General features: G+C 39.9%; 1 protein-coding gene across 5 annotated transcripts in view; it reads right to left on the bottom strand.

Annotated features, from left to right (window-relative positions):
* The window catches only part of ATP8A1 (ATPase phospholipid transporting 8A1), a 219,405-nt gene that overhangs the window by 163,840 nt on the left and 39,214 nt on the right, over positions 1–16,351 (bottom strand). For all 5 annotated transcript variants that reach the window (XM_073891594.1, XM_073891595.1, XM_025887328.2 and 2 more), the window contains one exon: positions 13,268–13,313. In XM_073891594.1, coding sequence (XP_073747695.1) covers positions 13,268–13,313 — 46 coding nt within the window. The remainder of the gene's footprint in view (positions 1–13,267; positions 13,314–16,351) is intronic.

A 16,351-nucleotide genomic window follows, 5' to 3' on the forward strand; every position in this document is an offset into this window, starting at 1 on the left:
GGCTCAGGTCATGATCCCAGGGTCCTGGGATCGAGTCCCACATCGGGCTCCCTCCTCCTTGGGAGCCTGCTTCTCCCTCTGCTTCTCCCTCTCTCTCTCTCCCTCTCTCTCTCTCCCTCTCTCTCTCTCCTCCTCTGTCTCTCATAAATAAATAAAAAAAAAAAAATCAAAAAAATCTAAAAATGTCCTGTTGATTTTATGCCCCAAGCATCTCAAATTCTGTCAAATTATAACTCCTCCACCATCACCAATACCAGCATTCCTACTTCAAGCAACCATCATGTCCCAGCTAGCCTGACCACTAGTTTCCCACATTCACTCTTGATCTCTTTCAAATTAATTTCTACAGTAGAGCTATATATAATGATTGTATATATATATATGTATCAATCCACATATCCTTACACACATACACACACATATGCAAGATTAGGTTATCCCTTGCTCAAAACTCTTCAACTGTCTCCTCTTGGCTCATAAAATAAACCCAAGCATCTAGAAGGCCCTTGATTAGCAGCTCCTGCCTACTCTCTACTATCACCTCCTGCCTCTCCCTCTGCCTCCTCCCCATGCCTTCTGTGTGAAAGCAACATGCTCTTTCCTGCCTCAAAATCCTCTGCACGTTTCCATGACTGGAACACTCTTTCCCTCCACCCTCACCTAGATGACTCCTACATAAACTCTGGATCTTCAGCTTTCAGGGGACATTTCGTGAAGCCCACTCCTTTCCCACTACCCTCAAGTCTAAATAAGCTTCCTGCGCTTTTTCCTTCAGAGCACATAAGGCAGCTTTACTATATATTTAGTTGAGAGACGATTTATGTAAGGGCCATCTCCTGCCCCAGACTGTAAGATCTGTGACAATGGGGACATTCTCTATTCTGTTCACTGCTCAATTCCCAGTATTACAACACAGTGATGCAAAGGTGCTCAGTGAATTCTTGCTGGATGAAAAGCTGGATCCAATGATGTGTTTGGGACCATATGAAGCCACAAGAACAGTTACAAGATACAACCCTGCCTCCCAGTCGGTCCCATGTTAAGAACAACATACACACAATGTTTTAAAAAAAAAAATAGCTATATAGAAAAACACGTTGGCAATTCCTCAAAAAGTTAAGCACCGAGCTACCATGACCCAGAAATTCCACACCTAAGTATACATCCGAGAGAACCAAAAACATATGTTCACAGGAGAACTTGTACACAAATATTTATTGTAGCATTATTCACAATAGCCAAAAAGTAGAAACCACCCAAATTCCATCAATTAATGAACAGTTAAATAAAATGGGGTACACCCAAATGATGGAATATTATTCAGTCATAAAAAGGAATGAAATGCTGATACATGCTACATGAGTGAATCCTGAAGTATGTTAAGTGAAAAGAACCAGACAAAAAAGGCCACATATCATGTGATCCCATTTGTATAAAATATCCAGAGTAGACAAATCCATAGATACAGAATGTAGATTAATGGATGTCAGGAGCTCGTGGAAGAGGGGTGTGGGGATTGAACATTTACATATATGGGTCTCTTTGGGTTGATGAAAGTATTCTGGAATCAGTGGTGATGGGTCTATAACTTTGTGAATACATGAAAAAACACTGAAATGTATACTTGAAAATAATGAATTTATAGCAGGTGAATTGTAACGCAATAAAAACAGCTACATAAAAAGATGCCAATGAACTACTTAAACATTTGCTTAAAATAGACTTCTCAGTTTTGTAAGTTCCTAAAATGATTCCAGTGGGAGCAGTTAGAAATGTTTATATAACCATCGGACGCACTAACATGAATGTCTTATGATGTCAGCTCCAGGCCACCCCTTCTAGATCTGTAATCTCAGCTAGCTCTCCTAGGGGCACCTGGGTGGCTCAGTCAGTCAAGCTCCGGCCTCCTGTTCTCAGCTCAGGTCATGATCTCAGGGTCCTCGGATAAAGCCCTCCACCCCATTGTCTCTGCGTTCAGCGGGGAGTCTGCTCGAGGATTCTCTCTCTCTGCTCCTCTCTCCACTTATGCTAAGATAAATCAATCTTAAAAAAAAAATATTAAACTAGCCCTCCTTGAAATGCTGCCACTTTGCAGCTGTTTGTTAGTTCACATCTAAAAATAGCCCGAACCACTCTACTGGGTTTCCCTGAACAGGATGGAAGTGTCATGACAGGCTTCCCAAACTCAGCAGAGCATGCCAGGGAGTCCTTGCTCCACTAACAAGGGTGGAAACCTGTGGTACTTTTTGCAGAACCATGGAAAACAATCCTTCAAATCTGCTTCATGTCTCCATTCTCCCTCCCTGCTGCTCCTTTCCCCTCAACTTTGCTCCCATCACTTTTTTTTTTTTTTAAGATTTTATTTACTTATTTGACAGAGAGAGAGAGCGCGCATGCGTGCGTGCACAAGTAGGCAGAGCAGCAGCAGAGGGAGAAGCAGGCAGGGGTGCAGAGAGCCCGATATGGGGCTTGATCCCAGGATGCTTAGCCAACTGAGCCACCCAGGTGCCCCCATCTCTTCTTTCTGCACATTTGAACCGATCTACCTCCTTCCCCTAACTGACCTTTCTGCACTTCCCTCTCTCTCAATTCACTCACCCTCCTATATTATCTCCTAGGGGCTCTCTGCCTCCATCCAAACATTTCCTGAAAATTCATTGTTGAGGAGATCCATGGGAAATGTGGCTTGCTGCAGAAATTTACAGGGAGAAGAAACTTTTATTTTTTTATTATTTTTTAGAGATTTTATTTTTTTATTTAGAGTGCCCATGAGCAAGGGGAGGAGCGGAGGGAGAGGGACAGAGAGAATCTCAAGCAGACTGCACGCTGAGCCCTGAGCCAGAGGTGGGGCTTAATCTCAGGACCCTGAGATCACGACCTGAGCTAAATCATGAGTCTGACACATGACTGAGCCACCAGGTGCCCCTAAGAAACTTTTAAACACATAACAGCGGACAATGTTTTCTATCAAAAACAAAGTCAATGCATGTTTGTAACAAGCCAAATAGAGCTATATAACAGGAAAGCTGACATTCTCTCATGTCACTTTTTTGTTTTTTAAAGGTTTTACTTATTTATTTGAGAGAGAGAGAAAGAGAGAGCATGAGCAGGGGGAGGAGCAAAGGGAGAGGGAGAAGCAGACTCCCCACTCAGTGGGGAACCCAACACAGGGCTCCATCCCAGGACCCTGAGATCATGACCTGAGCTGAAGTCAATTGTTCAACCGACTGACCCACCCAGGAACCCCTCATGCCACTCTCTTAATGTAAGGAATACTAACCGATGCGTCCTCACATACCTTTCTCTAGACAAACATGAACATAGGGACTTTTGTTTTCTTTCCTCTAAAAATTTACTTCTCTACAGCTTGGTTTTCCTGTTAACATGTCATAGATGCTTTCAGGACAAAGCAGAGATGACCCATTTTTGAAAAACAACCCACTATATGGACCATCCATTACAATGAGTCAGATAGCTGAACAGTTTGATAAGACTCTATAGGATATATCCACAAAAAGCTTCATCAAAGTAGAGGATATGATACAGCAGGAAAAGGAAAGCACAGGGGTCTGAGAAACTTCCAGGCATATTTCCCCAGGACTGTTCCCCACGAATTTCATCACATTCACCTAGGATGTGTATTTTGAATCTCCACGATATGTATGATAAATCTTAATTTCAAGGAAGCCTGGAGAAAAGTTTCCAAGGGGTCATTTATAGCCCCAGTTAGCCAAGGCAGACTATATAACAGGTTACACCAAGTAAGCCATCAGTCTAACCACATCCTTCAACTAAGTAGAGAAGCTGGCCTTGGGTGCCACCAGGGGAGTCTCAAACCCCATACAGCACCTTATAAATCACCAGCGAGTCCATCTTGTTCTGCTCTTGGCCAGGTGTCCCAGAGATAAGCACAGAGCTATTCCAGTCCAGCTGTGAAACAACTGTTTTACACAAAAGATATATCAGAACGTATTCAACTATCTTCCGATTAATGGGAACTCTGACTTCCATTTTTTTCTTCCACCTCAAACAACACTGAAATATGTTTATATGACTGTATTCTATAGGACAGGATCCTAAGAGGGGCATTGCTGGCTCTAGGGCATTTGTGTTTGAACTTTTATCAGATATAACCAGATTACTTCCCTAAGAACCATCTGCAGTCCATACTCTCACTAGCAATGTATGAAGTTCCACGGACTATAAACCCAAAGCACAAATTGTTATCAGTCATTTGACTTTCGTCCATCTGATGGGTATTGATTTATTCCGAAGGTTAAAGTGGCCTGGACTAATCAAAGTGTAAATTACCTCTATGTCTCTACACTGAGTTAGAATCCTAACCACGTAACAGTAACCTTTCTTTGAATGTACCACAGACTCTCACTGCTCAACTGGTGGCCCAGGGACCTCAGCATCAGCATCACCTGGAGGCTCATAAGAACTGAGAATAGGTTTTTATCCTCTATTCCTCCTTTCCTCTGTTCTTGAAACATAAAACAAGAACCCGGAAATAAAGACTGGAAATGCATGGCTTCTTCAAACTGGAGGCTAGACCCATCTTAGGATACAGGAAATAACAGAATTCTGGTGAAGTTAAAAATCAGCTCACAACATATAAAAGGTTTCTGTGTACAAAATCAGGGCTTGAATACTGGCCAAGGATAAAAGTCAATCACATAATTCACAGTTGTCTTTACTTCAGAAATGGTTCCTAAACATCCAGCCATACAACAATTAAAATAAGTCGTATCACATGTATTATGCTGGTGACTAAAATAGCAACACAGTTTTTTTTAATAACTGACCTCCTCTGACCCAGCTCCAACCAGGTTGAGAGGAAGCGAGAAATTATGCTGGGTCGTTTTCTGAGCTTTTAGCTTTCTTGGGCCAAAAGTACACCTATTTTACACCCCTAGACTATCAGAGTTCAAGAGGTGCGCCGTAAAGATGATTAGTGATGCCTGGTGGAGGGGATTGAGAGTGAGCTATGGCAGAATAATGAGAATGGCCTGTCCTTTGGTGCTTTAACAGCTCTTTCTTTTTAAATGCAAAACTCCTCTCTCTGCTGTTCCAGCCAAACACACCTGCTACAGTTTTCACCCAGCTAATTAGTCTGACAGTATGCAGAGGAGAGCTCAGACTTTGAACAAATATTTCAAATGTCACCTGTTTTTACTTAGCAGGGTACTACTTAACAGCTTTGTTGTAATGGGTTTCTTTTTTTGAAATGAAAACATTCTGTTAGAGTACCTTGGGAGTTCCCTAATCAAAGGCCCTGGAGAAACTGGCAGTCTCTCAGGACTCAATCAAACGTTGCACAGGGCCAGGTGCTCTCTTAGAGTCTAATACCGGCTTCTCAGAGAGAAGCTGTCACCACTGCAAATCAAACAGTCCACCATGGGGCTATTACTGAAAGAATCACTGGGATGCCATTCCTGGGCAAGCATGCCACTTCTTGGAGTGGGTAACAAGAAGCAAGTTATCCAAAAGGATGATGGGCACTCCCGATGTCACAGAGGACACAGAAACCACAGCAAAGGTGGTACACTCCAGTTCCCACCTGGTTGTAAGCATTGAAGGGGAGCTTTAATGCACTGAGAAGGACAGGGCAGAGCTGAGACCATGGCTTTGCACTTGGCAAAGAAAGAAAACCATCATACCCATATTAAAGCATCAATTCATTCACTATGTAGACCCTTGCATTCTACAGAGAATTTTAAGGCAGAAATCTTTTGTGGCAAACACTGAGGTTGCACAAAACTCTCCTCCATGAATTTGCATATAAAAGTCAAGTTATGCACTGGGTGTTACACACAAACAATGAATCATGGAACACTGCATCAAAAACTAATGATGTAATATATGGTGATTAACATAACAATAAAAAATTAAAAAAAAAAACTAATGATGTACTGTATGGTGACCAACATAATAAAAATAAATAAAAGTCAAGTTCAACGATGATCTGCTTAGAGTCTACCAACAAAAAAGAAGGATGGAACTTTCTGAATTCCACTCTTGTCCATATTCTATATATGGCTTTTCAATTAGTTGATACTACTTCTATCACCTCATTTATGAAAATTTAACAATGCGCCAGCCTCACTAAAAGCATCAGCATCACTGAGAGTTTCCTAAGAATGAACTTCCGACAGGGGCGCCTGGGTGGCTCAGTCAGTTAAGCGTCTACCTTTGGCTCTGGTCATGATCCTGGGGTCCTGGGATAGAGCCCCATGTCCGGCTCCCCACTCAGTGGGGAGTCCGCTTCTCCCTCTCCCTGTTCCCCCCCCTCCCCGGCCCCCCCACTCTTGCATTCTCTCTCTTGCTCTCTCTCAAATAAATAAATAAAATCTCAAAAAAAAATTAAAAAGAATGAAATCCTGGGGCCCTGGGGAGGCCTATAGAAACTCTATGGGTGTGTCCAGGAAGCTGTTTTTGAACGAGTGACTTATAAAAACAAAAATATGGGTAAGATGACATGATCAGAGTACAAGGTTCAGCAATCCCCTTTTCTCAAAATGTTTTTCCTCAATCCTGCTCCCAGAGTCATGAATCATTTGCTTTTTTCTTCACTTAATCGACCAATTCCTTGAAAGAAAGATCTCCCTGCACTGCCTCAGCAATCAATCATTCCACAATTCTTGAAACCGGGCTTTGGTTCCCAAAGCTCTGCTGGGGCTCTGTAGCTTAGAGCTGGAGCTCCTGTGAAGAATCGTGACTTCTTAAATGCTGGACATAGTGGGTGTCCCAGTCTAACTTGGCAGCATTTGGTGCTTGATGAGATTCTCTCTCCTTTGCCGAGTCCAGTTGGATCTGTCTGCTGTGCATTTTCCTTGGCCTTCCCATCATCACTGCTCTAGCCCCCCTCCCTGGTTAATCAAAAGTCAATCCCTCTGCTCCTCACAACTCCCCCTCTCCACACAGCTGTCAAATTCTTCTTTCAGAAGTACAACTAGGAACATAGTCACACTCTTCACTAATTCCTTCCAACTTCTCGACTCTGGTTTTCACTCAAAAGCCTCCAAAAAAGGACCCTAACTTGCCTTCCTATCCCTGCTTTCATTGCTCCATGACAGGTATCTTACATTCTGGCCAAAATAGACTATTTGCTATTCCCAGGATACATTTCATGCCTTCTCACCTCCTCCTGAATCACCCACTGCTACCATCCCAATAGCTCTATTTACTGAAAAGCCCACTCATCCTTCACGAACCTTGAAAATGACATTTTGGAATTCCTACCTCTCTTGTTTGGCCCCTTCTAGCTGTTCTATCCTGCAACATAGTATTAGAGAGCATCTTCTCTCTCTGCCAGATCCTAATTTCATGGAGGAAAAGAATGCAGCCTGATTTCTTTTTGCGTTTTCTGTACTGGGTCTTCCACAAGGTAGATGTTCAGTGAGGACTTAACTCAAGTGAAACAGCTAATGCTCGGAGTCACACCTGTTTTTCCTTTCTTACTTTAAAAATGGCCCTAAATTTCCTCAGTGGGTTTTCTGCTCCTCACTGTGCAACTTTTATTCATGGGACAAAAGAAAGACAATCTGGGCTTCAATTTCACCTCAAATCAATGCGGGCTCTGTCCAGAGCTACTGTTGAAAATACCAAACCTGTTAAATTTATACAACCCTAAGATCTTTGCAATAATTTGAAAACATTAACAATCTTATGAATGTCTGAAAACATGATTCAGGCCATACAGGTGGTGCTCAATTCTTAAGCCTAATGTTTAAGATCATGGAAACAGTACTCCCTAAGAATATTTGATGCCGCCCATGTGGCAGAGCATCTGTTCAGGCCTACAGGATGGATCTGATGCAGGGATACCTCTAGGGAGACACAAAGGCAGTGCCCTGGCTTTTTCTTTCTTTTTTTTTTTTGTTACAGTCTTGAGGTCTTTTATTTTCTTTACATTTATTATGCCATTAATTCACAGGGAATGGGTTCCAGCAGTTTGGGCTCCTTTCCATTAGTTCTCACAAAGTGTGCTTCTCTGGGTGGGGCGGGCTGGCGCTTCAGTTGAACCCAAGTACCTTTCTCTTTGGTTTCCTTCTTTTTCTGATCATTTTCCTTCACACGCTTCAGGAAGCTATCTCAGCTCTTTGAGTGTTTAATATGCTCAATGCGTACATTAATTCTCTTGGCAAGAATCTTGCCCTTGTTTGTTTACAAATGCCAACAGCATGCTGAGTAACACCGTAGACTCTTCCAGTTTTGGCATGGTAACATTTGTGGAGCATTCCTTTTTGAACAGTGCCCGTTCCCTTGATGTCCACAATATCACCTTATAGATTCACATGTACATGGCCAAAGGAACAACTCCATGTTTTCTAAAAGGTCTAGAGAACATATAGCAGGTACCTCTCCTCTTTCCCTTTGTGTTAGTCATTTTGGTGAAATACTGGAAGATAGCGGTTCCGGCCGAAAGCTAGCTTTTTCAATACACAGGAAACTGGTGCTATCCTAAGTCCCTTAGCATGGAATGAAGTCCTCCAGAAGGATTTAGCCTTTAATAGGTCATTTCAGGCTTACCATCCCGAAACAGTCCACTCAGGCCAACTCTACACCTTTCTCACAAAGGGCTTTAAAGGCGAACTGGTTTCCCATGGGAGAGAGGTAACTATGTGCCCTGCAGGGAAGCAGCCTCCTTACTGGCTATCGGTGACCACCACTTCACTTCCACTTCCAAGAAGGCTGAGGTAGCTCCAGGGCAGGAAGACAGAGCTAAAGATGAGATCTGGTATTTTTAGCTACATGTTTAGTTGCTGCTGTCCTTTTCTCAGTTAAAACAGAGAAAAACAGCTTTATTAAAAACTTACTCTGATGTCTGCTGTGTAATAAAGCAAGGTATGAAACAATCTAACTAGTAATGGTGGTCCTCGTTCAACTATGGCATCAAATCAGGTGACTGATGGGCTGCCAGGAACCGCAGGTTATCTCCCATCTATTCTCACTGGTGGAATGTATACACACAATCCTTCGGGGAAGATCCAAACCTGGGATTTTTTTTTTTTTTAAAAAAAGCAAAGCTATTCCATTAGGGGGCATTTTTAATTTTAATTTTTAAGATCCTCAATATCTTTTATAGTCTGCACCTGAGTCCCATCTTTTCCCAGGCCTCTGCCTTGTGATTTTATGTGAAACTACCATTCCACTTGAAATATTGACACACTAGCCATAATAGCACACTTCATGAAAAAAATATATGTTTACAATTTAAAAAGAGAACTAGCTCAGCCTCTATCATAAAATCAGAGATTGTTTTCAATTTACATATTATAATGATAATAATGAATTTACAATTTACAAATTCCTGCAGAGCTAAATTTGGCAAAACAACCCAGATGAGGGAGAACAGGGAGAGACTACCCCTAGTGTGTATGTAGACACATGGAGAGAGATAATCAAATATTCTGAGTTCCAATACTGAGGAAGAAATCAGAGAACATGAAGGTAAGTTTAGGTGCAAAGAAAACCAGGGCATTCTGAATTTGGCAGTGCTCTGGAGCTTTGGGTAATGGAAGTGGTAAGTGGACACAGTACCGTGTTCATGGGAGGGAAAGCGATGATATGATGACTTCAACAGGGAAGGTAAAGAGACAGCAAAAGCTTCCATCCCATTAGCATTTTATCAGTGCTTGCAAAACAGTCTCAGAGACAGTGTTTTGAAAACACTGCCTTTCGTCTTGTTTACACCGCAGATAATGAATTTTCAATGTCTCCTTTCATTTCTAGTCTCTTCTTGCTTTTTCGTCTGTACTCAAGTGTCTACAGGGAGAGTGGTTCATTCACCCATACAGGCATCTGGGCTAAGAGATTTGGGCAATACAAAGATGAGTATGAGGATACACCTACCTAGTACACGCAAACCACCACATGAGAAAAACATGGGAGCCCAGAGAAGCAATCAAAACTCACTGGGAGGAGTGAACCACAATACTCAAAGACACACTCATACTCCCTGGACTTCTGACCATCAATTTACTCTGCTCTCCCTCAGCAGGTAGGTTCTCAGAGAGCAACCTACAATTTTACATTTGTCAACCCACTGAACCATCTACCTAAGCAACTTCTGTATCTCTAGGATAAGAAATGGCTTGTTCCCATAAGTACTGATGATAGGCTCAAAATGTAAAGTTTATGAAGTCGTGAGTTAAGTCCCAAATCCATCACTTCATCTGGACTGGATTCATTAGTTCATGAAAATGAGGCATCAGATAGTTTACAGTCAAATGGATAAAAACGTTGTAAATGAAATTATGAATTTATATTTTTGAAGTCATTAGGGAATGACAGAAAAAAGTCACTCTAGTGCTTCGATGTAAAATAAGGAGACAAAATATTCATTTCTGTAAGGAAAGAGGATGAATATTTGAATCCGACAGGAAGGTATCCTCTCACATACTACATGGTCTTGGTAAACATTTATAAAATGAAAATTTAAGTTAAATACTTCAAATGCCTGCCAAAAAATTAATTATCTGTCAAAAATACCCCCTTCCCATTCCTACACCCATTCTTGCCTCAATTCAGGAAAGCAAACTGAATTTCATTCTGGTCTACTGACAACAGATAGATTTCATATTAAGCAATTCATTATGTGACAGCAAACAGTATCCTACTCAACCATTTCTGTTATCTCCTATTAACTGCAAAACAAAAAGACAACCAACACTCAGAGGCAAAGAAAAAAATACTATTCCCTCAGAAAATAAACTTAAGTATCAAACTAAAAGTCAGAATTTCTTGGATATAGAATTCTCAAGTTTTCTGATTCAAATGGCTTTTATAGCTATTAAGCCCTAATGTTTTGTTTTTTTATATACTATAGAAGCTTTCCCTCTCACTTGCCTGTTCTTCATTTTTAGCCATAGAGCTAATCCTGTTAATCCAGGATTAACTGATGAACCAAGAATGATAACCAAGAAAGAATATTTTCTCTAAAAAGGAGAGAAAAGTGAGTATTTGGGGAAGTAGGTAAGTTCCTGGAAAATTGGAGAACACATCAGTACAAGGTAGAGTAGCCTAAAATCACCATAGCTTATGATGGTTGCTCTTCAATCAAACAATATTGATTTCTTGGGCCAAGGCTTGAAGATAAATAACTGCTAGTCCCTGAAGATAGCCCTTGTAAAATAGCTACAAGATACATTCTGTATTGGAAAAACAGTTAGGTATTTTTGGTTCAAAAGCTGTTACTGAATATTCTAAGCCACATGGCAACAAATGCAAATGTATTTCTGCATATTGTCCAAAACACCAGTACCAGTAACATCTGGATTTTTTCTCCTTTCAATTCCTATGGTTGTCTCTTCCCACCCAAATTCCTAGAGTTCCTTTGTCCCCAGGCTACTTATAGCCTCTTACTCCATTCCACTCTGTTCTCCAACTTTACGCTGGATGGTCATCCTGTCTCTTTTTGGCTTGTAAACCTTCAACAGCTATTCAGTATACTCAAAAGTTGGAATCTCCTTGGGTTGGCATGCAAGCCCTGGAAAATTTGACCTTGGCATTCCTTTTTAATCATGTGTTTGCTTCTCTTTTTTTTTTATTTTTTAAAATATTTTATTTATTTATTTGACAGAGAGCACAAGCAGGGGGAGCAGGAGGTAGAGCAACAGGGAGAAGCAGGCTCCCCACTGAGCAAGGAGCCTGATGTGGGGCTCGATCCCAGGACCCTGGGATCATGACCTGAGCTGAAGGCAGGCGCTTAACCGACTGAGCCACCCAGGTGCCCCGTGTTTGCTTCTCTTTGATATGACTCTCCTTTGTTCATCTGACACTCTGGTAATGGTTCAACAAGGCAATCCAGCAGCCTTCTTCATCTCTGTTCAAGATAACCTCCCTTTCCTCTTTCTCATTCAACACACATGTAAGGTCTTCCCATTTGGACGCCTCTGCTCATTCAAAGTGTTCCCTAAGATTATAGATCGACCTCAAATTACCCCACAATTTTCTCTCCTTCTTTTAGATCCATGTAGGACTTAACATAGGAACCATTATTTGCCACAAAAATCGAGAGAGACATTGAGACCATGTAATCCAAGCCTTTCATTTTGATCCACACAAGATCATATCTTGCCCTTGTGCTTTTATATAGTTCCCATCTTACGCTTTCTCACATGTCCCATAATAATGTAATCTCAGTAAATATTTTGTTAATTTATTAAGTGATACTTTAATAAATGCACCTTCCTCAAATGTATCAAAAATCAGATAATCCTTTTAGTGGAGGGCATAAGCAGATGATCCCTTTGGAAGAAAAGCAGGGTATTTGACAGGGTCCCATAAAAATCACAGCAGTATAAAAATACTGTTTTTATTTATTTATTTAAGATTTTATTTATTTATTTGACCGAGAGACAGAAGAGCACAGGCAGAGGGAATGGCAGAGGGAGAGGGAGAAGCAGGCTCTGCACTGAGCAGGGAGCCCGATGCAGGACTTGATCTCAGGACTCTGGGATCATAACCTGAGCTGAAGGCAGACGCTTAACTATCTGAGCCACCCAGGTGCCCTAAAAATACTGTTTTTAATCACCAGCTAATTTTGGCAGATATGGCTGATCCTTATCACATCAGGGAACTTCAGAGAGAGATGAGATTCTCAGATGGGGCAAGCTCAGGGATGGGATAAGATGTCTATTTCACATGTTCCTGGGTATTTTTTTTTTTTTTAATCTAAGAGCATTATGGTCTATTTATGGTCTTGTGCTACAGGTCATTTTGGTTTTTGCTGTGTCAAAGAGAGACCCACAACAAAAGAGCCCTGTCAAAATGCCACACGCTTCCCAGAAGCTGGTCTGGTTTTTGTTTTATTTATTTCTGGACATATATCACCTGTGTGTACAGTAGAACACAAAGTGCTTCCAACATGCTTTTTAACAAGTAAAATCACATCTGATTGTTTTCTATAAATCTTGCCTAGAGTAACATCTATTGATCACCAACAAAATGTGGACATCTTGCAGCATTTAACATGTCTAAACAACTGCTGATTTCATGAACAGTATTTCAGAATACATTGCTATGAGGTATTTAAATGTATTAAAAATGTTATCTTTCAAAAGTATTACCACTGTAAATCATTCTAAAGTGAATTTAAGTGTCATGCTAATAAATGCTACCAAAAAAAAAAGTCTACGGTGGAATAAGAACTTAAGAGATACACAGTATTTCAACTGAACTACATTTAATTGAAGTGATTTGTAATATATTACTATGAGTATATTTGACAGATAAGAGAAATAAAATGTAAAAATCCTACCTTGTGTCTGTTTCTTATTCACTGCATTATCAGCTTTATGTCGTTTCTAAAGTTTAAAAGCAAAAACAAGAACTGTGAAAAAATGGGTGAGATTAATAAAACAAAGTAGCATCTACAACAAGAAAGATTTCTTTCAACTTATGTTTCTCAAGGCTTTTATCCTTTTATACCCATATCAATTTTATAAGCATGCTGGGGTGTGGTGATAAGAAGAATCAGAGGGTAGGTGGGAATTTTAAAATTGAAAGCACAATCTATAGCATCTTCATAGAATACTCCTGGGAGCACAGCTGGGCAGTCCTCAGAAGGATCATACATTATTACACAGGTAAGATTCAAATTTTAATGTAATGGAAAAGGCTGACTTAGCTTTTTGCTTAAATAATTCACTTAAAAAAGAAGATTGCCCAAGAGAATTATCTGTAATAATTACCATTTAATAGTGGTACTGAAATATTTTCAGCTTCTTATGAAATTCATTATCTAATTTGAGTGGCCAGAGGAAGCTATCTTGTCTATGGTCCAACTAGAGGCTTTCCATGGCTTCTGTCTAAACTTACAGCATCAAGTCTAACACATCAGCCTCTGCTGACTTTTGTAGAAAAGTGTTGAGTATAACTAACTCTGAGCTCAAAAATTCTATCATTAAAGCTCAAGGTCAGATTTAGCTACACAGACCTGACTATAAGGTGGGTTGGAATGAATGTGCAACAAAGGAGTTCCTAATTTTTCCATTTGAGAAGAAATATGGTTTTTAGAATCACTGTGCAAATACGACCATACTCTCCAAGAGAAAATGCCGGAGCTGTGGATTAGCACTCCTCCCAAAACAGCAACACTCAGGAGTGTCCTAATAGCTGGCAGCGGGAACGCAGTTCCCATAATCAGCCACTGAATTGCACAAAATGCAAAGAGAGCATTCAAAATGCCTCTGTGGAAGGCTTGTAGAAAATAATTCTTGCCACATCCATAAACAGGAACACATTACAGTTCTTTCTCAGAGCAAAACACTCACTAATAAAACCATAAAAATGTAGACTTTCATTAGGCAAACTATTGCTTCCAAAAGTAAGCTTATGATTTACCAGCAGATGTTCTTAATACATTTTTAAAGTTTAAACTTGTAGCATCAGTAGAGAATATTTTATAATTGATGAAACTCTCAAATACTTACTGTTTTTTATTGTTCATAAAGATCTTAAGAAAATTAGAAAGTAACCCAAAATAACTTTGGGTCCAAAGTAATGGTCCAAAGCAAATTTAGATATATGAAGGACGTGCAAATATTTCCAAAACAATAGACATCTATGACAGACAATAGACTTCCAACTGAAGGAGACAAATAAAAGCTAATTAATGAAACATTCTACTTAAACAGGAAATTTAATCTTAGTGAAACCTGAGGAGATCCTGAACATTACTTTCCATCTACAGAGAATTCTTATATAGGAGAATTCTTGTACAGCTCTTTCCTCGGCCTTCCCGCCACAGAATAAATTCGGATCTATCCAGATAGGCAGATTCTAATCTTAAAACTATAGGATCTATCCAGATAGGCAGATTCTAATCTTAAAACTATAAAAAAAAAAAGAGAGAGAAAAGCATCTCTGGATCCCAAACAGATTATTATTCCTTCTAAAATGAACACTTCAGAAAACATTAATACAGCTATTCCATGAGTTCAAATACCTCCACTGTCCTATAGTGAGAATTCATTTCAAATCACTGAGGGCTAGTGAATTACTTAATATTATCAATATTTAACTGACAGTGCATCAATAAACTGTACTGTATAAATAGTACCATGAACTTTAGAATACTGAAGTATGTAATGTGGACCACTCCCTCCTGGGAACCCTTCCTAAGTGTTTCTTATTTTATCATTGCCCAGGTGTTCCACCTGTACCTTTGTCCCTTCTTCATCTCCTATCTTGTTCTACAGTGATGGACTTCCTCAAGACTTACTCCCTGGTCCTCTTCGCTTCTTACTCTATACTCTCTCCCCAGCTCAGCTCATCTATACCTGCAGTTTCACTTGTAACTGATACATAAATATAACCAGCCAAGACTCTCATCTGAGCTCCAGAGAGTTATATCCTTGACATCTCCCTCTGGCAGGCTCAAAGGCATCTCCTGCTGTGTCCACAAGGCAATCTAGGACTTTAACCCCCAAGCCTTGTCCTTGTTCTCAGACATGGAACCATATACCATCCACTTGCACAAACCAGGAACTTGAGAGTCATCCTTAGCATCTTCTTCTCCCTCTCACTTCCATCCAATCCTTCTTCATTCAATAATATTTACAAAACACCATGATCCAGGCCCTGTTACTATTGGTGAGGATACAACAATGAACAAGAGATAAAACTCTTTTTCTTTATGGAGCTTACATTCTAGTGGTTGGAGAGAGAATGTGAACAAAATAAGTAGGGCATGTAGCATGTTGGATGGTGAAAAGTCTTATCAATTCTACTCCTAAAAAGATATTGAATTCATTTCTTTATATTGCTTTATCTGCAATGCCATCTGGTCTAAGATCTCTTCATTTTTTTTATACCAGCTACTAGAATATTCTTCTAACTAGTGTACCCAAATCCTATTTCCTTCCAATCCATTTTCTATATTTTAGTCAAAAGGATATTTGGATGATGATAGTACAGTTAACATTTATTCATCACTTACTAGAACTAGGTACTGTTCTAAGGACTTCAGTGCATCATTTAATTCTAGCCAAAAGGCAATAGCTGGTGTGGTTACTTGGTTAATCTCTGTCTCTTCCACTGGACTGCAAGCTCCAAACTGGCTACTTTTACTCACTAACCTTTTCCTTGTATTTGGTCTCTGAACACTGTGGACTTTAAAAATTTATGTTTTTTTTTATAAATGAATTAAGTTTATCAGAGTTTAAGTTAACACATGTATAGCAAAGAAGGCATGTTTTTCATGGTGAATATTATCAATTTAACAACCAATCTTGACCCTTACCATAAGAGTTGGCATCTGACAAGATGCAGTTTTTTTTTTAAACTAAAAAGTTCTCCACCAATTTTATTTTCAAATAAGTATTTATGTCATTTGCTACTT

This window comes from Callorhinus ursinus, unplaced genomic scaffold (genome assembly GCF_003265705.2).
Source record: "Callorhinus ursinus isolate GAN/ISIS: 27379988/994484 unplaced genomic scaffold, GSC_fseal_2.0 scaffold4, whole genome shotgun sequence".
NCBI classification, from domain to species: Eukaryota; Metazoa; Chordata; class Mammalia; order Carnivora; family Otariidae; genus Callorhinus; species Callorhinus ursinus.